This window comes from Lepisosteus oculatus, chromosome 7 (genome assembly GCF_040954835.1).
Source record: "Lepisosteus oculatus isolate fLepOcu1 chromosome 7, fLepOcu1.hap2, whole genome shotgun sequence".
Taxonomy (NCBI): domain Eukaryota; kingdom Metazoa; phylum Chordata; class Actinopteri; order Semionotiformes; family Lepisosteidae; genus Lepisosteus; species Lepisosteus oculatus.
In genome coordinates, this window is record NC_090702.1 from 41,621,831 (window position 1) to 41,645,829 (window position 23,999).

The window sequence follows — 23,999 nt, forward strand, 5'->3', positions numbered from 1 at the left end:
AACTGGAGAGCATTCTGGTAAATGTTTCTTCTCCCACCAGCGATGTAAGGCCTGGAGTACATCAAATTCCCTCTTTACAGTGCTGGCTTCCCCACACATTGGCAGGTGCTGACCTGCTGGTTGTGTGTCAGATATTTAATCATCTTCCTACAGATAATAATGCCATTGCCCAATCCTAGGAAAATAAGACAGAATCCAGGAGGAGCCTTTGAAAAAAACAGTCCTTACTAGCAACTTGTTACTATTATAAGTAAGGATTTAATAGTAAGGTTTACAATTTTGTTTTCTGCAATTTCAAAAGGCTGATACAAAATGATTTTGTCCCGGTTTAGAGAAGAGCAAGAGGAAGGTTAGCTCATTCCAGCTGCCAGTTCCTGTAGAGACAGAATCACAGGCAGATTGCTATCAGTTTTGCATGTCTCTATCTGCTGATGTGTACATTTTGTTTTGTTGTTCCTCAGTCAGACCTCCAGCTTCTCCTGAAGATGGAGGTGGAGAGACTTGTCTGATGGGGATGGAGCAGTGACGCATCTCATGCCTTTCTCATTCACAGGACTGTTCTGTGGCTCTGCCTACCCTTTTCTCCCTATTAACATTCATAGCACGCCCACTGCAATGACAGTGACCCCTCTATTCCTCCTTATTATGTGAATCCCGTTTGAAGCTTTCTTTTCTGGAACGGATACTCTGACCGTGAAAACTGTTGACGCATGCTGATTCTTCTGCATCTTCTCCTGTGTGTGTTTTTTTTTTAATTTGAGAAAGGTCAGAGCCAGAGAAACACACACAATAAACATTGCAACAGGGATTAACAGATAATCACTAATCTTTGTGTAAAGCAAGCTTTTAAAACGGTAGGGGAGTTATGAAACCTAGTTCCCTGCTCCCTCTCCACCTCCTTTTCCCAATAAAGAAAGGATTTAAGATCCCCTTTAAAATTGTCATTCCCTTATGCCATGATTCAGATAACAATTTCCCAGGATTTACAAGAATGGCTATTTCCCAGACATTCACATCAGACATCAACCCTGAAGATACAGTCCCCATCACCCTTTTGGAAGTTTAAAAAACCATCAGGCAACAAGCTGGCAAAATTCCTGATGTTCCATTTCACCAAGGGACATAAACCGAGCAAAACCAGACTGTGATCACATTTGCCTTTAGTCTTTGTCACCCCAGGCAGATATTATGTGGGCAATAAGATAGATTTAATTTCATTTAAATTCCTTGGCATTATTGGCATTATTGGATTTTTTTTCTGCTTGATTTTAAATGTTACTTTCAATGCCTTGTTTCTTCTTTTCTTTCTAGGAGGTTATAAAGGTGTGATACACAAGCACCGCTTATGGTTAGAGGTTAAATTCGTGTCATTAGAACATGACGAAAATCTTTCTTTTCCCAACAAAAGCAATTTTAAATGAACAAGTGTAGGTGAGAGAAGTTCCCAGTAAGAAGGGTAATTTGATCAAGTTTAAGATGGGAATTACTAGTTACTGAGATTTTTATCCATTTCTATATAGTTTTAAAAAGTGCTTATAGAAACATGGTTATGGCAGGTTTATCAGCTGTGCTGTGGCTAGAAATTGGTTTTATCATACTTTAAAAATCGCTTTCAAAATCGTTTGTGAAAGGTGCATACTGTATATGAGAAGAGAAAAAGAAGTATTGGAGTGAATACTATAGCAGAATACACAACTTTCAAAAGGGCCATAAATCAAGCCTTAAATGAAATGCTCAGGGCTTTTTCCCACTGTGACAGGAATGTACAGGCTCGTGAAATAGCTGTGCACGGAGTATGCACACTGCTTGTCTTAGGGCTTTCAATTTCCTTATTTCACACAGAACTCTTTACTTTATTTAAAGGAAATTTCACATTTTAGGAACAGTAATTAAAAACAATTGCAGACTATTTTCTAATTAAATGTAATCCTTTAAACATTGAAGTAGACGTTGTTGTTAATGTCCCAACGAATTCAGCCCTTTTCATGAATTTCCTGTCAGTATGACAAAGTAAACTCATTTTGGATCTGTCACTAATACTGCCTGAAAAGTTTGTATTGATGTGTCTGGCCCTGTTTGTACCTGTATGCAGAATACTTTTTTTCCATTGTGTTCTGTAGCTTCATCTTTTTATTTTGCACAAGGCGCAAACAGAATGATTGTTCGCACACAATAAATAGTTTAATTTATTGCAGTTCTGGCATCACATAACAGGAGAATCACCCTATCTCAAGGAAACATAAAGCACAATCAACATTATCATCCAGTCCGAACCACAGAACAATCACTTATTGTAATTAAGAAATAAGCATTATTCAGAAGTTCTTTTTCACCTGGTTTTCTGATGTGCATTACTTCTGTAAAAAAGATTTTTGTTTCACATACTGTATATTTAATATTCAGCTTTTTGTGATTTGTAGTGTAATGAACTGACAGGTCAGAATAAAATACAGTCTGTGAACAAGTAAAAAGGAATATTTTGTAGCCAAGACTCTCACAACTAAGACATGAACAGCTCTGCTGATGAGATACAGTAAGATTATACATTAAGCCGCTAAACTAACATCAGAGAGTTTAACAAATCCTTTCCTTTCATCTGTGAGAAACCTGCCTATTTATGTAACAGCCAGGTGGCGAACTGCATTTTAGTGGAGCTGTTTTGAGTTTCCAGGAAGGAGTTTCTGAAAAGAATGGGAAAGCTTTTGAATTCTCGCCAATTTTTGTATTCTTGCTATTTCAAGTGACACAGACACAGTAACTTAAGTGCAAAATGGGGAGGTATTGATTTGTTAGAGCGCACTGTAATTATGGTTATGAAAGCAGCTACATTAACCTAAAAGATGATTTTCAATGAAATACAGACAAAACCCTTTGGATACTTCAACACTGTCTGGGTCTATTTATCAGGAGGTCAGGGGTTTACATACTACTTGCACATTCCTAGCCCAGGGGTTTGCTCAGCTCTTGTCTTTTTGCTTTCCTCACCTATTGTGGTGTGCGCCATTCTCTTGAATGATATGGACAGGGGATGTGTCTGAGGAAACTGCTTTTCTAGTTACGGGTCAGATAGAACTATACAAGACTACTACCCTCATGCAAAAGTGGCAAACCTGCAACATTTAAATGAGAAGTCTGTGCACCTGGTGAATGTGCTACGAGCCAACCGAGCGGATGGCAATAAAAGTGACAGGACTGGAAACAGTCCTGAAGTTATTGCTCTCTGAGGTGAGGTGATAAAAGGTCTAATCAGGAGTCAATGCATTGTGCTTCACCAAACTTAAGGATGTTTAGAATTTTGCACACTTTAGCTCACCTACGAATATACTATAAGCCTTGCATCTTGCACTTCCCTTCATGTATCTCTCTGACACTCTCTGCCTGTCCTTCAGTCCCCTTGTTGCAAACGTCCCAGCTCACGCCTCTTCGTATTGGGGGTGTGGGTGGTGGGGGACACCTATCAAGATTTGGATAGGATTTCATTCTCTTAGCTACAGTAGGTGAGCCTTTCCAACTACTTATATATACTGATGGAAAAAAGGAACGCAACACCTCCTCCTCCACACTCTGGCCCTCCCGTCTGCGTGGAACAGGCTGAAGAGTGACTCATCCGTGAAGAGGACCTGATGCTACTGCTGATGAGTCCATTGCAGCCTCTGTTTGGCCCAAATCAGTCGGGTGTGACGTCTAGGAGGTATGAGCAGAGGGCCTCTGACAGGTCGCCTTGCTCTAAGGCCAGCAGCATGGAGCCTCACTGTCCTGTCACTGATGCAGGCATTGTGTCTGCCGACAGTTTCAGCAGCAGTACGGGTGGCAGATCTGAAACAATCTCGCAGATGGACCAGTCTGATGTGTCGGTCCTGCTCTGGTGTGGTCACTCGAGGGCGACTGGATCTTGGACGGTCATCTGTCCTGCCGGTCTGCTGAAACCTGCTTCTGGTGACATTGGAGGCATTATGGAATGCACAGGAAATTGACTAAGTGTGGCCTTTTTCTTGCAGTGACCTAAGCTTTGAATTAGGCCTTTTTAAAGGTGACCTGATCAGGCATTGTTCCACCTGGACTTTTTTGGGTAAAAGTGCTCCTAACGAGCTTTCATGTGATTGGCAAGTTGCAACGCCTCACTACACAAGTTGTATTGTTGGTCAGAGGGCTTAATACAAACTGACAACTTTTTGTGACAGTACAAAAGCTATAGCTATAGTATTCTCATCCCAGAAAATGTTGCCTTTCTTTTTTTCATCAGTATATGTACAGTTACTGTACAAAACGGATGAATGGATGGAAATAAGGGTCTGAGCAAACTACTGAATTATTATTTGTACATAATATGTTGACACTCTTCTGCTTCTCTGGATAAAAATGAAAACATTTATCTTTTACTAGTTTCAAATCTGTAGGTTTGCCTGGTTTGCTGTAGTGGACCAGCTTTTTGTTTGACTCTGTCAGACTGTTGCTGCAAACATGTGTTCGAGTTACACCAGAAGCTGTAATTAGGTTAAAGTTAAGGACGCACTTGAGAGTTTATGTAGTGGCAGTAGAATGTAATAACAGGGAAGTCGTTTTGTGAGAAAAATGTGTTTCAGGCAAGTAACATCATTACCGTGGAAAGGTATGAGTTTATGGCTGTCTGGGGGATTGTAATTATTAGGAGCAAGGATTTCCTGAATCACAATTTGATGTCAAACGTCGGGATTTTTAGAGACTGAGCTTTTCAGTGTCCACTGTAAGTGACTTTCAGTTGTCCTCAGTCAAATCAACAATCAAGTATCGAATTTGAAAAAAATGTCAGAGTGATTGCTGAAGCTGTTAATTTTACAATCATTTTATTTCCTACATTTACACAGTGCCCCACCTTTCTCTAGTTTCAGATGCCCGAACATAATAGTCAAGGATCATTAAATGTGAAATAAAACAAGTTAAATGGTAAAAACTTACTAAAATCACACTCCAGCCACTAAGCAATTTCACTTTTTTTCCCCAATTATTTGTGAAATCTCATTTTCAGGTGAAGTTGGCCATTTTCACTCTGCAAGTTGGCCATGAGTTTAAATGTGAGGATAGCTTTTCACTGAGCTGTAAAAAAAGAAAGAAAATAACTTATAAGCAAAGTGAAAATGTTCCCGTGGGAGAGGAGACGATAGATGGAGATCCAAAACTGTGAAGCGGGGATATTGAAGATCATTTGCGTGAAGCAGAAATATTGAAGAACACTTGTTTTTTGCTCTGTGATATTTAAAAAAACACAGGAATCTGCACTTTCCAGCAGTGATGTTTCACATTTACCTATAGGGCTAATTTCCTAAATGTTTTAATCTGCTTCTCCAAATCAAACACAAGAATAAAATGGAAGCAAAAATGACCGTATCTTTGAAAGACTTCTGCCACAAATGTCATGACATTTGTGTTTCAGTAATCTTTGACATTGTGTTTCAACTATTTTTTGTTTTTCAAAGTAAATGTCTTAATTTAATAACAGACCCTTTTGTAGTGCAGATTTAACATTTTCGTATACCAGCAATTGAGTAATTTGAGTAATTTGCATTACTTATTACTTTGTAGAAGAGTAATTGTTCCCTACATGATTGCACACACATCTGTAAGTGAAGTTCATCCCTATTAATCATAATTAAGATTGTGATGATGATGTGTTAGTTCCTCATAAAACAGCTAAGGAGAAATTCCAAGCAAAAAGCCTTGAAAGGAAGAAGGAAAAGTCATTTTGCTCAACCAAAGCTAAAGCAATGCAGAGCTGCAGTATGTGAGCCCTGTGATGGACTAATGTCCTGCTTTGTTCCCCGCTCTTCTGGAATATTCTCTAGACTGCTGTGTCCCTCACCAAAAATGAATGGATTTCTGATAATGCAAAGATGGCTTCATGGCACTCATCAAGACTTATTGAAAATGGATTGGTTGATGAATTGCTCAAAATGATGTGAATATCTGTGTGTGGAAAATATAATCAAGGAGCAAGGCAATGTTTACTCTTTGATTTAGGGAAAATTAGACAAAGGGTGTTACCAAACCCTTTCTTGAAATGTCAGTACTTAACAGAAATATATTGTCAAGAAAGTTATAGTATGGAATATAGACATTGCTGGTGCTGTTTTTTCTGCTGAAAATGTTTAAACACAATGTTAAAACAGCCTTTAAAATATATAATAATTCATATTTAAAAGGGTGAAATTCTGTTGTGAAGGCAGGAGGATGATTATGTCAAATGTCATGACAAATGTATGATTACTGTATGTGATGCCTGTGAATATTAACATGATACAAGGCAGTGACAGATTTGTGGTGATCTCAAAAATTCAGCCCAGGATTTGAGCTAAAGGGAGGCTTGATTTGGTATGTACAGTATACCAAACTTATAAAAGTTTATATAAGCTTAAACTTATAAAACTGCATTTCAGGTCTGAAAATGTCAAAGGCGTTTGAAAAAAAGAAACCCACAACTAGATTTCTAGGAAAAACCTCTAAATAACACTGTTATTAGATGGTTAAGGATATACAAAAACAGAAGATAAAAGGAAGTTAAATGTTAACCTTGTTAATAGTATATACAGTATAGAGAATAAGGTAATGACATAGTATGGTTGGTATTCTTATTATAGTCTTACAAAAGAAATAGAGGTTAGGGCTCTGGACTTGTAATTGGATTGGGGGTTCACATTACAGGTGGGTTACTGTTGTACCCATGAGGAAGGAATTTCAGTCAGGTTGTTTCAGTAAAATACCCAGTTGTATTAATGGGTGCGAAGGTAAGCTGCTTTAGATAAAGGTCAGCAAAATAAATGCTAAAAAATGCCTTCTAGGCAGCACTGGCCTTTCAACTAGAGGGTCAGAAACACGACAGTGGATACACGGAATACAACTGAATGTGTTTTTAGAATTAGGATTGAAACTCTGTAATAACAGGTCAAATGTGCTGTAAAGTTATGGGTGTATGTCACATCATACTTTATAAATCTCTGAGCCGAGCAATATTTTCATCGTTAGTAATGTCTGCTACTATATCGACACAAAATGTATCATCCTGTTTTTTTTTTAAAGCAGTTGTAGTTCTTTTGTAGGAGAAGGTAGAAAAGCTCTGAGGTTTGGGGAGAGATACTGCTCCTCGCTGTTGACTTTGTATTTCATTAGAGCAGCTGACCCAAGTGATGTGCTTGTTCAAGGAGCTGCTTTGTGGATTAGAGGTATTTTCACGCAGAGGTCCATATGAAGCCTACAGAGTTGCTTTTGATATCCATGACCTGCTCTGGCTGCGCAGTTTGATGATTTTTCTTTTTTTTTATTTTGAAGATAGTCTTGGCTTGGCCGGTGAAATCAGATCTTGAGGATTTTCCTCTTTATTAATAAGTTTTGCCATCAGCTAAGCTAAGTAAAATAAGCTGATCAAAGCACAGTGTTCTCACAGAGAATGGACTACTGTACTCAATGGCTTATAAAGTGTTTTTTTTTTCATGTTTGTTTATGAGTATGAGAACCTGGCAGGAATCTCTGGGGCCTTTTATGTAAAATGGTTGAAGTTATTCTCCTCCTCATTACTGATTTACATTGCTCCTTTGTCAGATCCAATTCAAAATAAAGTAGTTGATGTTGAGAGGTCAAGTGGTCTCCACACAGGAAATTGCCTTATTAAATCATCCTGGGGAAGGACACCATTTACAAAAATAGAATGAAAACAGTAAAAACAAAGTGATCTTGCTCTCCACAGCCATGAATTTTTTTAGTCTTCACAGCAATCTCTTGACAAAAACAAATAAAGATAACGGACAATCTTCATTGCTCTTACAGACTTTGCTTTTGTACTGGCAGGTCCGTTGTTTTAAGGGGTCATTTGTTTTTCATTTTTAAAATCAGAAAGATAGATCTGTGATGTTTCTGATTTACTCCTAATGTAGATTTTAGCTTTAAATATGTGTGGTTTAGAATAATTACACAGTGGTTAGACATACATTTTTTTCAGATTGTGTTGCATTTTAGATCTAAAGTGAACAATAAGCACAAACTAATCTGGTTCCTTTTATGAAAAATCCTTTCCTTAAGTATTCCTTTTGTGAGTAAGCCATTACAGATCCCTGTGTTGGTAACTATTGTGCAATGAGGTGACGATAGAATAGAAAAGCTGTCAATCAAGCTCATATTTTGGGCCTTAGACAACAGCATTACAACATACAGAACAAGGAACATTTAAGTAAGGATCCCAAAATAAAATTATTCTCCCCTTGGGGAACTGGCTTGTGTCAGATGTTACATTACTGTATTTCCCTTTTCCTTTGTCTCATACCACCATGGCTTTATTCAGGCAAAGCCCAACTCCCTGCCTGCATGGTCACACTATTTGCACGTTTTCCTTGCAGCTGAGCTCTGAAGAGAGCTGTTGTTTTAAGAGGAGCAGCCTAACAGCTCTTCCCGGCTCTGAAGTTGGGAAGCTGGGAAGCCTGCTGATTTAAAGAGACCTATAAATCCTGATGGATTACAGCCCCCAGGGCCACAGTTAGGCTCCCCTGCTTTGTGCTGTATGAATGAGAAGGCACCATTTTCTAAACCTCAACTTTCGAGTATTGTGATATTCTTATTTCGATCGAATAATCTGTTAGATACTATGAGTCCATTAACTTCTTAACTTTGTTTTGAAGCACATGCCTAAACATTTCTAAAAAAATATCTAAACCTTTTTTGAGAAAATGAAACATTTCATCAATGCTTAATTGAAAGCATGAGAGTACTTACAGTAAATCTAGCTACAATATCAGTATTCACCCCCTACTACTAGAAAAACAACTTTACCTGGTTGCCAACTAATGACTCATTCTTATTGGACTGATACATAGCAAAATGTATTGTCACAGTCGTTATATTTTAAGTACTTTCATGTTTCCTACAGTAAGTATATACTGCATGTTTGAAATTATGAGTTTACAGTAGCTTATGCCTTATAACAAGGATGATAATGATGTCCTTACATTGTGAAATAACCATGGCCTCAACTAACAATGGAGAACTGCTGGAAATTTCTTCAAGCATATGCATATTTGCCCACAAGGAATTACGGTTCTTCATGTGCAACAGCTTTATTTTGAAGGCAGTATTTTCTCCCTTGTAGCACATTAAATCTGACAACCAGTCGTGCAGTTCAGACGACAAGTATGTTGTTTTATTCTACATAATTTATGGTTTTTGTGTTTTGGTTAACAACCTTTCTCAAAGTAGAGTATTCAGAAATGCAGACATTTTATTAGGTCTTGTGATCCATTAATTGTGAAACGAAATGGTCATATTAGTTTTAGAGTACTATGATCCAGCAAAAAAACATTTTTTTGACTGAAACAAATTTTAATCATGATGATACTGATTTATTACTAAAAAGTCCAATTATTGGGGTTTCTTTTTCTTCTAAGGTTGAGAGCATTAAATAGTATTGAATACTTGATTTGCACTGATCCCTTTTAGGAAGCATTTACAAAGACCAAAGAAATGTAAGGAAAAACAGAGGTCTATCCTTCTACACCTAAAATCAACAGATCCTGACCAAAAATGCAAGACAAGAGAGATCAAGAAGATTACCTTAATGAACTCAGCTGTGTTGATACTGGTGAATTTTATAAGTCAACACATTATTTTTAAAAAAGTTTAATTTCCGTGGGAACCTGAGACACACTCACTGTAGATCCTCAGAACAACATGTCTTGTCTTGCAGAGATTTATCTTTGACAAGCATGCTGTTACCTTTCCCAGGTTGTGCCCAGACATAAATCGCAAATTGTTTCATGCAGGGAGTTTGATTTAAAAAACAAAAAATCAAAAGTCTTGCACTGGTTCAGTCTTAAAGAGCTTAAGTTGCAAAGAGTTAAAAATGTTTCAACATTTCATTTACAATAAAGGGAATTGAGTCTTGTGGCAGTTGTTTTTAAGGCATTCTTATCAAAAACAAACAAAAATTGTTTTATGCTGGTGTTAATCAGGACACTTTAATTTTCGGTCTTTTGATGAAAGTTAGCTTGATGTATCTTCGGCAACTGAGGAATAATAATACCCTACAGACAGTTTTTTTAGTCAGTTGCAGTAGATGTTGGTAGATGCTGATTGTTGCCAAGGATATTGTCCAAGGCATCCTTCTTCTTGGGAGTAGTAGCAGCCTCTCTGGCCCTGGCTGAACACTCCCAGTATCTGCAGAGCTTCGTTGCCCTCTTGATCAGATTCTTTATTTAATTAGTTATTTGCTTAATTAGACGGTTGACAACGTTTTTATCTGCCTAAAAAGAGGTGTGTTGATCTACTTCACGATCTCACCGTTCACTAGCAGTCTAATAGGCGCTCAAGGGAAAACATTTCTAATTAAGCTAATTATTAGTTTGGTGGAAGGTTGGATTAAGAAACGAGGAGCTAAGCTGTGTAGATAAGAATCAGGCACTGGGGTAATCATGACTGGGATTGTTGACCCCTGCTCTCAACCCTGGTGAACATCTGGGAACTCGCAGTAAGACCCTTCTATTGGGCTGCTTTGTATTTCCACCCTTTGCCTCTTTTAGTTTCTGTGCATTTAATCACATTTACAGTGACTTGACTGTTGCAGGAATTCTCTAGAGGGTCATGTTAAATATTCCTGAATTACACTATTTCATAGCACCGATAGTTATTTAACATGTAACAAAGGAGTATTGGAACTGTGGCATTTATTGCATTTTAAATGGCTCAGTAAATGTATTTAGTTTAGTCAGGATGTACATTATTTTTCAGTATTTATTATGCTACACTACTAATACTAATAGAAATACTAATACAACACGTAGCATGACAAACTCTTGCTTTCATACAGTAAGTCCACAGCAGGTATTTTTTTCATGCAGTAACATGGGCCTTTTCTTCTGTAATTCTTTTGTCTTCTATTATATTTTTAAGAAATGCCACTCAAACCTGAAAGTATGGACGGAGATTTCATGAGTCTGTCAGTTGATTGTAAGCTGGTGAAAGAAGTGAATCCTCTGTAATCCCCTGAGAAGGCTTGTGCTGAAGTGAAAATATTCCTTTGGACTGTGTGCAGCAGAAATGGACAGCATCTGAGTGAAGAGCAGGTTTTTTTTGTTTTGTTTTCCGCTCATACGTTCTTTTGAACTTGTCAGGTAGAGGAGAACAATACTGTACGTGGCTGCATATCTTTCTACACTCCCCTTGCCTGTGAAGCCCCGTAGGGATCTTACATTATAACTCGTAGCGGAATAATAATAATTGCATTTCTACAGTACTTTTCATCTCAAAGCACGTTATGTACTGTATACAGTAGGGGATTCACTTCATCCACCACTGAAGACTAGCACCAAACAGGTTGACATGTGGTAGCCATTATGGGCTAGCAGCTCCACAGCATGACAGGTCAGGTGTAAAACTGAGAAATTAATCATTTTGTTCATGGGAAACTACAGGTAGATGAGATACCTAACTACAAGGAGAGAGTGGAACTGAGCCAGGACACCGGGGGTAACACTCCTGCTCTTAAGATACGAACCAGGTGCAGGAAACATAACACCAAACACTGAAACGACTGAACAAAAACCTAGTTCTTCTTCAAGCTCCTGACTGACGTCTTCAGTCCCTAACTGTCAAACTGCACAGTGAGGCTGCTTGCCAGTTTTTATTAATCTGAGGCTCATCACAAAACTCACAGCTCACAGTTCCACTCATTCAGTCTATCTGGGGCTTCCTTCATTGGCTCGTCAGCAGCAGCTTGCATAGCAGAGGATCTGCCCACTGTACAACCTCTGTAAAAAACGGTTGCCTGACCAAATGTCTTGCGCCAACTGGTCAGGTGACTGAGGGCAGCAACACATTCTCCCACGGCATTCTGGGAAATGTGGTCCAGGCAAGAGCCTCCATCTTGTCTGGAGTCACTGCCCTCTCACAGGGATCTTTAATAATCACAAGCAGTCTGGTCCTCGGTTTAAAGCCTCTTTCAAAATACCTCTTGCAGCACAGCATCCCCTGTCACCATACTGAGGCTTTGGTTTTGGAAATTCTGGTCCAGATGAAATAGCATCACTTGCAGGTCCTCCAACACCACTTATAGCAGCAACCTGGTTTTCCTTTGAGGTCTCCCATTCCAATATAGACCAGTCCCAGTCTTGCTTTGGTTCTGAATGTGGCAACAATAATAGCTGATAAACTGTCATACAGAAGCTTGTTGTGCACATAGAGCTCGAAGGAAATCATGCATTACCAATATAATTATAATGTAAGTGCAAATGATTGGCAACACCTGTTTTATGATTATGGTCTTTAGTCAGACTTGACTTTCAAAGTAGCACTGTCCATGAATTATCTCGTCAGTGCTTGGGGCCTGTGCTGTCAGACTGGAGAGAGGAAGGTGAACTGGAGTGCACAGTGAGAACGTTCTGCTTTGACGCAGTGGAGGCAGGTGCTGGTCGAGTATCCGGCAGCTGATCAGCTAATCTGACTCAGTTTGAAAGTGTGTAGACGATATTGTATGTGTTCAAGACGATGTGGTGGAACCAGTGCTTCCTAAATTGCTGCAGAGATGGTGGTTCAGGCTGTAGAAGTAAGCAAATGAATTATTTTGGTTTGCATAGGTGATTAATTAGTTATTGGTGTGTGATGACAGAAATAATGATGGCTGTGACAACTGTTTGCTGTTTCGGGCTTCCTGTGAAGGATGTTTTACCTATTACTTAAAAACTAATTAGTTTTGCCTGAAATTTTACCAGACTACACTCCTTGTTGTGTTTGGCTGAAAAGCTGGTCATCACATTCCTCTTCTCTAGAATTGATTACTGCAATTCCCTTCTCACTAGGGGTTTCTAAATCCACACTGAACAAACTCCAATATCTTCAGACTTCAGCAGACAGAATCCTGACCAGGTTGTATTCAAGTGATCACATTACTCCTGTCCAGGAGTCCTTGCACTGGCTTTCTATAAGGCTTTGAGTTGCCTTAAAAGTCCTCACGCTAACCTATAAGGCTAAACATGGCTTGACACCTCAGTACCTATCCGATTTATCCTCTTCCTCCTCCCCACATCTCAGCCTTGGGTCATCTGACTCTAGTCTCCTCTTGGTTCCCCAAGCCCTTGTACACCCTATGGTTGATAGGGCCTTCTCTTGCCATGCCAGAAAGCTCTGAAGTCCTATTCCCAAGGGTATCAGAGAGTCACCCTCTCTGAGCACTTTCAAATCCAGACTCAAAACCTTTTTCAGAAGGCTTTTACTTAATTGATGTCTGTATCGGATCATTTGACTTTTCTTCTGTGCTCAAAACCCTTGATTTATATTGTCCAAACTATTTTATGACCTATTGTTTCTTTTCTAACTGTTAAGCACTTTGAGAAATTATTTCAAAGGCACTATATAAAATAAAGTTTATTTGTTAATATGTGCAGTATGTTCCTGTAACTGACAGCTGACAGTCTAATTGACATTCAGAAGAAACGCATTCCTAACTTTACCATTTTTGTTGAAACAATCTCAGTAAAATGATTTAGTACAATTTAAGACTGTAAAATGACCCATTGCCCAGAGAATGATAATTAGCTTCTGAAAATGTTGTCCAGGCCTGTCCTAGACATCACAACTGCTGGTTATGTGGGAACCTGTTATAATGTCAGAGCCACATTCAGACTGGCTAACAGCTGTCCGAGATAGTGTTTCCAAAATGTCAGCATGGTCATTTATTGGCCTGCTGACAACTATAAGTCTATATATTTTAAATGATTTCATGTTTACTATAGTATGTACTACATGTTTAAAATTACGGACTTAGTTTCTGCATTTGAATTTGTCTTCATCTCAGGATAAATGATTGAGGTACTCCACGTTACCTTCTTAAATGCAATGTGGTCTTTTATTGTGGTGTAGTAATTTAATTCCTTTTTTAATGCTTCTAGCTTTCATCTCAGACTCATATTGTTAAAGAATGACTGTGCCTGCTGCTTGTCTAATCAATTTGTTTTTGTTCTTTTGAGTGAAGTTGATAGTTACGCAGTGTATTACAAAGGATAGCAGCACTTCATTTAAAGTCAGCAAAGGGCACTCTGCTCTTTTACTGTAAGAGTGCTCTTTAATTAAACCACAAGTGAACTTTTAAATATATTTTCTTTGCTAAAAAAGTATTTTGGAGAATGAGTAACATCTACAGTGTACTCCCATAGACACATTTATACTCACTCTCTCTGGAAAAAAAATCATACTGATAAGAAACGTGCACAAACAAGAGTACTGAGTAGCTAGTTCCTAAAGCCTTTGGGAAGGAAGTGCCTCCTGTTCTTGGTTTTACATGTATTTCAGTGTGAAATAAAAGTGCCTGTGTATTGTGATGCACCTGGGGGTTGGGGTTGTAATAAGTAAGTGTTTTAATAGATGGGTCTCAGGAAAACAGACACAAACACAGCCATAAGGCACAAAGCTTGTGCTCTTTATTAATACTAATAAAACAAAACAAAACAAAACAAAACAGAACAAGGCTAAGCTCTTCTTTGAGATACTTCCTAAATGTCTATAAGTCCCTCTCTACAGACTCTGGGCAGCTAAGCTGCTTAACAGCTTCATAGAAAGATTCCAAAACTCTGAAGTCTCTCTAAGATTCTGCTGAAAGCATTTTACTCCAAAACCAAGTCTCTTTCTGAAACTTTTATCACCACTCTGATAACACAAGCTCTGTTCCACACAGGGTCATTTGTTCTATCCTGGAAAACACTACCCCTTGGTTGACCAATTGTCTTCTCCTACTTAGTCAGGCAACCGAGGGTAGCAGGACATTCCCCATGAGTTTCTGGGAAATGTTAGGTCAGGCTAGACCTGCCATTTGTCTGAAACTGCCTTACCCTCACAGTATCTAGTAGTTTATGTACAGTGTTTGTGTTATGTAGCTATTTTGTGTAATTTCATTAATCATACGAGAGAAATTGCTTAGCTTTGCCCAGTTTTGAATGGCTCAGCAATAGCACCCCTAAGAAATTGTATCATGGTAAAACTCCCCAGTATTCCAACAGTTTTATCATGACTTTACTTTACACGCACTATGCATTTCCTTTGTTCTGCCAGGATTTATTGTTCTATGTGTCATATTGTACCATACATCTCCTTACCATCAGTACTATCAGTTAATTCAACTGTACTTCACTCTACTTTGCTTTTGCTATAATGACGCACTGCAGCAAACCAGGGGGAAGGATTGACAAACTGCCCCTCCCAGACATCTGTGCTTGGAGCCTGACATTAAACATCCCAACAATCAGTTCCACTCTGAGCTCCCGCATTCGTCTACAGGCTAATTCTGTTTTAGTAAGAAAAGGAGAGAAGCACTGATGCTTTGGCTCTGCTATAACTATAGTATAAGAAGAGGAGACAGCCTCAACAATGAATAGTTAAAGGGGAACAACAGTCTAAATTTCTCAGACCGATTATTAAATCTCTTGCAGAAAATACATTAATTGACAATCCTACTTAAGCACAAAATCATGAACTTTGTGAAAGTACTGTATGGTCTCTACATAGTTGCAAACCCCTGGTCTTGCCACGTGCAGGAGAATTGTGAGAATTGTGATATAAAGTGGCCCTTCCTGCTCGCTAGTCACTGTAATGACGAATGTAATGCGATACACGAGTGAGTAAGTACAGGTTGTACAGTAGACATTTACCACAAATGTTCCAACATGATCTCCATGCAGAGTTAACAAGTAGGTAGTATTTGTCAGCAAAATCATCTCATAATCAAAAGCAATATTTATTTTGGAAAAGAGATGTATTTACAAGGCTGCTTGTTTACAATGTGCTAGGCCCTCATTACATCACCGGACGTTTGGTTGCCTCGTTCTGAATCGTAGAATATGGTGCTGAGCAAACCTAGAAATTTCAGAAATTTAGTGATGTACATTGGTGGTTTTACAAGTTACCGTGTACATTTTTCTTTTTAAGTGGTTTAATAATAATAATAATAATAATAATAATAATAATGCTTACTCTTATATATATATCTGGATACTCCACTCAAAGCGCTTTACAGGTAATAGGGACTCCCCTCCACCACCACCAATGTGCAGCATCCACCTGTATGATGCGACGGCAGCCAGAGTGCTCCAGTACACTCACCACACATCAGCTATCAGTGGGGAGGAGAGCAGAGTAATTAAGCCAATTTATAGATGGGGATTATTAGGAGGCCATGATTGATAAGGACCAATGGAAAATTTGGCCACGACGCTGGGGTTATACAGTTACTAAGGATGTTTGTTATAGCCAGATGGACTTAAGATTGTTTTTTTCCTGATTGAGGTGTTTTAGAGCTCATTTTAGAGATTCTGATCAGGGGATCATCCATTGACTTAACAGAGCAATACTTAGAGTATTTTAGCAGGTGCCAAGAGAGATTTCACTTCATTAATGTGTTAATTACATAACTTTTTTTAATTATTAGTGCTTAACATGAACAATAGTAACTGTACTTTTAAACCCCTAATTCTGCCGGAAGCCTGCTTGATTTCCATTTTGTGTTGACAAATATTTGTCAGCTCGTCTCTGTTTAGTTAATTCCATATCAATCTATTAATTTAAAATGGAGATTGAATGACAGTGGGTAGTTCTATGAATTGCACAAGTATAATTTTCAAACAATCATGAAATGTTCTGTGTATTACACATGCACAGTCTTAAACATTTGTTGATAATGGCTGGTTAAGCTGTGAAGGCTTCTAAACTGAAGATCAAGAATAAAGGGTAATGAAGGTATAAAAACGTGCATATTATATTTGTAGGATGGTTAATTCTGTTGTATTTTATAACATTATACACAAAGTAATTTGAGGTCCCCACTTTCTGAGGGATAACAGATCAGTCCACACACTAGATAAAGATTAAGGCTACATGGCTTAGGAACCAAAGGGTTAGTTTAATTATCAGGTTGCTTCAGTGTACTTCAATCCTCTGGAAATTAGGTCAGAAGCACAAAATCTGTGTTTATTGGAGAGGGAAGGATGTCTTTGTGCCTATTGCCATTCCTTGGCCTGGGCCAGACTAAAATAACATCATGGCATAAAGAAAACATCTTTTCCTATTCATACTTCATGTGTGAAGTGTTGTTTTTTTAAAACCCATAATCCTTGCTGACACCTACTCCTCTGCAGGACCTGGCATTTTTGTATTATTATTTGTGAAGCAGACACATAAGGAAAGGCTGTAATTTTCCAATTGTTCATGTAATTCCTTTTGTATTTTGTGTAGCCATTTTTTACCCAGCAGGATTCCAAAGCCCTTAACATAAAGGAAGGGGCTCATTTCATCCGCTATGAAACTTCACTGCCTGGCAGGTTTTGCATTATGTCCGCACTGTGAACAGTGAACTGGCTCAAAGATATAATCTGCTGTGACTGTGGCATTCCACTTGCAATCTAACTATTAGCTTTCCTCTTTTGTGTGGGAAGCCTGCTGTGAATTAGTTTGCACTGGTGAAGGTCTAAGCAGGACTCAAGACCTCCTTTTTGTTCCATATTTACAATTAAGGGGATCAGTTTACAAGATGGAAATAGATTGTTGCTTGAAGACAAAGAGCCCGCAGCTGCAGGTCTTGAGAGTCCTGGTACCTCTGATATTAACTGCCTATGCTGAGGAGCCATGGCTTTGAGATCAGACAGATGTCTTGGAGATTGCTCATGTTCATTTCCTGCCTGACAAGAAAGGCTGAGCTCTGTGAATGAATGTTTTCTTTCGCTTTTTTCTTGGGAACTCCAGAATACACTTTAGACCTTCAGGCTTCAGCTTTCGTTCGGAACTGTGTTATTCAAATGGGAGGTAATTCAAATTAAAAAGGTCTTTGCATATGAGTAATAGTAGAGTTTATTTCTACAACAAAATAAACAAAAGTTAAGAAGCTTTCTGTGAACATATACACCATGGTTTACTCTATTACCTACAACATAATGCTTGGACGCAGGTACAGAAAAACTATATTATAATAAAAAAATTCATTGCCCATCTTCTTTGGGGTTCCACTTAAATACATTCTCATCCATTCAGTCATATATCCTTAGTACATATTTTAAAGTCTTTCAAATGATCATGAACCATCACAGAAAACTCATCTGGGTTTTGTCTGCACCCTTGTTCTTATTAGGTAGTGTTCACGGGTTCTCCTCTTTTTTCAGAAATTCAGGACCTCCAAGCCAGGTCTACATCTTTTCTCCTGCATCTCTTCCTCTGACAGCTGTGTCACCTTCATGGTTCACTTCTTCCGAGTTTCACACATCAAGCTTTCCACTCATTCATGACCTTAAATCATTCTTTACAGGCACTCCTTTCAAAAAGCCCTATTTCTACTACCATGTACAAGGGGTTCCCTACACATCTTCTTCAAAGTGTTAACTAAGGCAGTTTCAGCTCTGATCTCTTCTTTCACTCATTCCTTGCATTGGTATGGAGTTCCTCGCTTCTCATTAAGGAGTCGAGAAGATAAGTGACATTGAGAGATGATGTTCATAGTTCACAGTGTTGTGAAGTAACAGAAAAGGTTCTTGTCGAATAAAAGCCGAAGGAGTGATGATGGAGTGATGATGAAAATGTCTTAAGGCAGCCAAACCTGATGAGGAGGTGCACAGAAGTCAGTATTGAGCAGTATCAAGGGAACTCCAGTGAACTGATTGATTTCCATGAGGCTAGGAGAGGTAGAATTCAAAGATGTGCTTCTTCAAGCTGGGGTGAGAAAAGCCGGCTCCATGATACCTCAGGGTCCAGCAGTTTGGCAGGAGAGAAGGGGACCCGGAGGAGAAGGATAGGGACATACGTAATTGGCCATCATTGTCAGAAGGACTTGTGGTAGACTTGAAAGAAGGCAACGATGGGGATTTTTAAAAATGTTTGGTTTGGTTTCGCATTCAAATGAGCTGGAGTGATTGGAAGCATTGAAGCAGATGTAAGAAAAATGGAGCCATGTAGCACAGTAAGGACTCTTTCTGGTGAGAGCAAATGCCAAATGAGAAAAAAATGAAATGCACAATGAAGAAGACAAGAAGAGTATAAGCTGTGCACTTTGTAGGTGGGCAGCAGTGGCAATCCAGTGAAAACCCAGTAAAGGCTCCGTACCTGATTTGCTGAGCTGCCACTTGACTCTGTTGTCTGTGTACTCTTGAGAAGTGATGATCATATACTTCACATCCCAGTATGCTGTACTGGGACTGGTGTCATCTCCCCTTCAGCTTTTAAAGAGGATCTCCTTCTTGAATGATCTAGTGTCTCTCACAATTTTAAATCTCAGTAAGAGAATGTTCCTAACTCTGATGATGGGGTGGTGGTGGAGTAAAGGACTGGCTTTTAAAATAAGGTACACCAATGTAAGCTCTAAAATGTCCTCTTTTTGCACAAGGAATACCCAAGGTAAGCTTGAACGCTTCATGGCAACAAGTGTCTCACTCAGACTTTAGGGGAATTGTGTTTTGTTATACTGCATTACTTTCTTTCATCTTCAGAAGACATTGAAACATTTTAAGCAAGGTTGTGTTTCAAAATTTACTCTTAGCATTGAAAGATGATCATAATTTGATTCCCAGACTAAATACTTGGCTAGAATGGATCTCAGTCTGTATGCCAACTGTCTCAGCTGTAATGGAAGACATATAGACAGATGTACTTTTTCCTGTGAATAAAGGGTATCAGATATTTTCTTTATTAGTTGTCATATTAAGAGCACAATGTTTGGGGAAAGGAAAAGGTAATGTGTTGATGAATGTTTTTTTTTCAAAGATCTTCTCTTGCAAAGTTTATTTTAAACATACTTCTAAAGATCATACAAAACATCTGCAGGCTGCTGATTCTGTAGCCAGAATCTACTGAGGCACCTTTAAAAACAGCAGATGGAAAATTGAGGTTGTGCTAATAGACCCATCTTCCATTGCAATGTGTACATTTTACATACTGTACAAAGAGCCAGGGATGCAACTGCACAGTAATGCCTAGTAATTCGCTTGTGTATTTGTTATGAAATGGTGGGAAATAGTAGATGACACAACAAATCAATGACTAGAAAAAGACATATAGGATATACACAGCAAAATAAGTGCCTGTGTCATTAAAGCTGGTAAGCTACTGGCTTAATTTAATGAAGGGTACTTTTTAAATGAAATATTTTAAAATTCCCCTGAAACACTGGTGTAAAATCTGATTTATTGGTAGTCATAGTGAGTGGCTTTTGTGTGTATGCTATCTTTTTACTTGTAATATGATAAGTTTAATGAGTAATGGTTCTCACTATAGGGCGGCACCGTGTCCCAGTTGTTAACACTGCTGCCTTGCAGCGCTGGGGCCCTGGGTTCAATTGCTGGGGTGCTATCTGCGTAGAGTTCTTATGTTTTCCCTGTGTTCATGTGCGTTTCCTCTGGGTGCTCCAGTTTCCTCCCACAGTTCAAATATATATTTTTTCTATCAAAATAAACTTTATTTCAAAGAAAAACATCTCAAAATAGTAAACATTCTCACAATCCATACACGTGCTAACACCTTATGAAACTACCATGAAATAAAAACTTTCTGAAAGCCGTGATTGTCCATTTTCAATCAGTGCAAGTGGATGAGGGGACCGGATTTGCTCAATTAAAGAGTCCCTCCAAGCCCTTACACTTGCCTTTTGTCCAGCGCTCCCCATTTGGCAAGTGGCCCCATTTGGCGACATTGCGCTTCATCCTCCTTCTGAGGTCCGCAAGGATCCTCTCCTCCAGCTCTCTCGCTCCCCACTCTGCGTTGTGCTGGATGAGAGTGTTCCTTGTGTCCAACAGTTCGTGTTTTATCAGGGACACCAGCAGCCAAAGCAAGTACTGTGTCCCTTTATCAAATCCAATTGGTGCCAGCCCCAGCTGGATGCACTGGTAACTGAGCACCTCTCCCGCTCCCAGGAGTTGAAAAGTTTTGTCCGTTCTGCCCCATAGCGCTTTGTCCCGGGGGCAATGCGGGTTCCTGGTGAGGGAGTCTCTGTTCAAAGATATACTGGTAGGTTACTTGGCTTCTGGGAAAACTGGCCCTGGTGTGAGTGTTTGTGTCAGTGTGTGCCCTGTGATGGACTATTGTCCTGTCCATGGTGTTGCTTGCTGGGATAGGCTCCAGCTCCCCCGCTACCCTGAAGTGGATGAAGTACAGTAAGTAGAAAATGGATGGATAGATGGATAGATGGTTGTGACTAGTAGCCCTGGGCAGATTGTGTCGTGGGCTGACGCTTCCTCTCTCTTCCTCTCTCCTGCAGCTCTTGTGCTCCTCAGTACAGATGGCGCTCTTCGAGGAGGAGGATCGCGTCAAGAAGCTGCAGGAGAAGGTGCAGCTTTTGGAGAAGCGCAACAGGCAGTTGCGGGATCGGGTCAGGAAGGTCAAGAGGTCGCTGCGGCGGGCGCGCAAGGACAGCCGGCGCATGGCGCAGGACAACAGGAAGCTGCAGGAGAAACTGTCGGCAGAAGCCAGCGAAGTCAACCGCCATCTCAACTCCATCAAACAGGAGAACTCGCCTTCGGTCTTCATCAAAGTGCAATGAACAGGGCGAGATTAAAATGTCACCTCAGGATACTGGGACTCTCGCCCTGTTGTACTGGGCTCTCTGGAGATTGCTGGGCAGTCTCTCTTACTGTGAGTGGTGTATTTCTAGGAGGAAAGAAGGTTAAAAAGGTTACTTTTATAAATATCTCAGACAGTTCTGGTTATATGCTAATTTGTCAATAGAGTATTTTATTGCACATAGCTCTGATATTTCTTTTTATATTTCAGATATTTGTACTATGTAATTCACTCAGTGTTCTCTCCGTAGGTTTGGTATGACTGATTTTTTTTCAATAAAACTATCTGAATTTGATTAAATAAGAAAATTAATGATTGATGTTAAAAAAAAACACTGCTAAGAGAAAAATCATTATGCAGTTAATTCAGCACAACTTTTTTTGTTCATTGGCAAACCAGTTCTACTAAAATTGGGTGAGATAACCAAAATGTATTTTATCGCAGCATGTACAGCATAGTCACCTTGTGTTAATCAGAATTTATTAATTAAATAAATCCAAGAAAGCAATTCACAATTCATTCAATTTACAGTACTCTCTTTTTTCCATACCTAATGTGTGATCTTACACTTTTGCAAATAAGGATGATTGATGTGAATTCAAATTATGCTTTGAAAGTGCGTTGTGTCTAGACTATGGGCTAGAATAAGAAAAGAAATGATTGAATATTGTGTTCCAGCACTAGACATATCATTCAGAATTATTGTGAGGGCAAGAAGACCTGACATCTCCCAAATATCTGACTGGGTTGCTCACCAGGAACTAGATTTCATGCAGACATCCTGTCAGTAAGTCTTTGTCCTTAAACAGGATTAACAATGAAGTGTACAATTAAAACTTGCCAACAGGAGACCATTAATTACTCCTGCTGGAATTCTGCAAACTTTTTTGCCAGCATCTATATCACCCTGCAACTCACAACTGGCAGCCCACTGGAGCTAGCCAGTGCCTGGATGGAGACCTCCTGGGAAAAACTAAGGTTGTAGAGGTGTTAAGTGGGACCAGCAGGGGGCGCTCACCCTGTGGTCTGGGTGGGCCCTAATGCCCCAGTATAGTAACAAGGAAACTATGCTGTAAAAATATGCCATCCTTTAGATGAAACGTAAAACCGAGGTCCTAACTCTCTGTGGTCATTAGGAATCCCAGGGCGTTTCTCGAAAAGCGTAGGGGTGTAACCCCTGTGTCCTGGCCAAATTTTCCTCTGGCCTTTACCAATCATGGCCTCCTCATAATCTTCATCTACGAATTGGCTTGATCACTCTGTTCTCCTCCCCACTGATAGCTGGTGTGTGTTGAGCGTTCTGGTGCACTGTGGCTGCTGTCGCATCATCCAGGTGGGGCTGCTCATTGGTGGTGGTGGAGGGGAATCCCCATTACCTGTAAAACACTTTGAGTGGAGTGTCCAGGAAAGTGCTATGTACTGTAAGTATAAGGAATTCTTTTTTCAATACAGCTGCTGAGAGACGGTTTTCACGAGGCCCAATACGAGAGGGAAAGCGGCAATCATCGCATCGTTTCCGTGTGAGCCACGTCCTGGCTAAACACAAAATGTCATTCAGGGATCGAGAAGTAATAAAAGCATTTGCTTTGGCTGCTGACTCGCTGTTTGGAGATTTCAAAAACAAACATTTCAGACAGCTGTTGCCTGAAATCAAGGAGTTGCTGAACGCCGAGCTGCAGGGACAAAATCAAAGTGTCATCGACATGATCAGCAGCGTCAACACGTTCCCCCCAAAATTATAAGTGTTCTCAAGTAAGCTTCTCAATGCCAATGCTCGCATTAAGGTGGGATATTCTTTTTTCTAAAATGGGGAACGTCACTTGTTCACTGAAACATGAGTCACTTGCTTTTATTTGCTGTCATTTTAGTGATGGGTATCATTGTTGTACTGATGTGCCCACAGTCTGTTTTCCGTATATCGGAGCTTCAAATTCACAGTGGTAGATCGCGCTGGACTGGCAAATGAAAAAGTAGCTCTTACATTTAAAAAGGTTGGGCATCCCTGGATTAAAGTGTTCATCTGCTAATGGAGTTTGTGACCTCCAAATTCCCCATCATCTTCGCTGATCTTAGTTGTAATCCTCTATGATGTTGAATCCCAAAATGCTACAAAAATCACAGTAAGGAGCTCACATTCTTTTGCATTCCTCCTCTATCCCATCTCCACCTCTGCAGCTGCCCTGTGGTTAACTCCTCACTCTGCAGGAGGTCCTGACTTCCTGTTCACACTGCCAGGTGTTTGGCCCTCAGCCAAGGAGGTTAAGCCAAAACCCTTTATGTCAAACTTTTTCGATAAACATTCATAAGACGTTTTATGTTATGCCTTGAGGATATTCAGTTTTAGTCCTGATTTAAGGAGTTTGTATGTTCTCCCCACAGTTGTGTGGGTTTCTAGAGTGTTCTCCAGTTTCATCCAACAGTCCGAAGACATACTGGCTTCTTGGGAAAGTGGCCCTAATGGGTGTGTATCT

General features: G+C 39.5%; 1 protein-coding gene across 1 annotated transcript in view; it reads left to right on the top strand.

Moving 5' to 3' along the window:
* ccdc3a (coiled-coil domain containing 3a) overlaps window positions 1–22,047 on the top strand; it is a 30,845-nt gene extending 8,798 nt beyond the window's left edge. Inside the window, exon 3 of the mRNA XM_006633353.3 lies at window positions 21,227–22,047. Within this exon, the coding sequence (XP_006633416.1) occupies window positions 21,227–21,508 (282 nt within the window). The 3' untranslated portion in view covers window positions 21,509–22,047. The remainder of the gene's footprint in view (window positions 1–21,226) is intronic.
* Window positions 22,048–23,999: the final 1,952 nt, after the last annotated feature.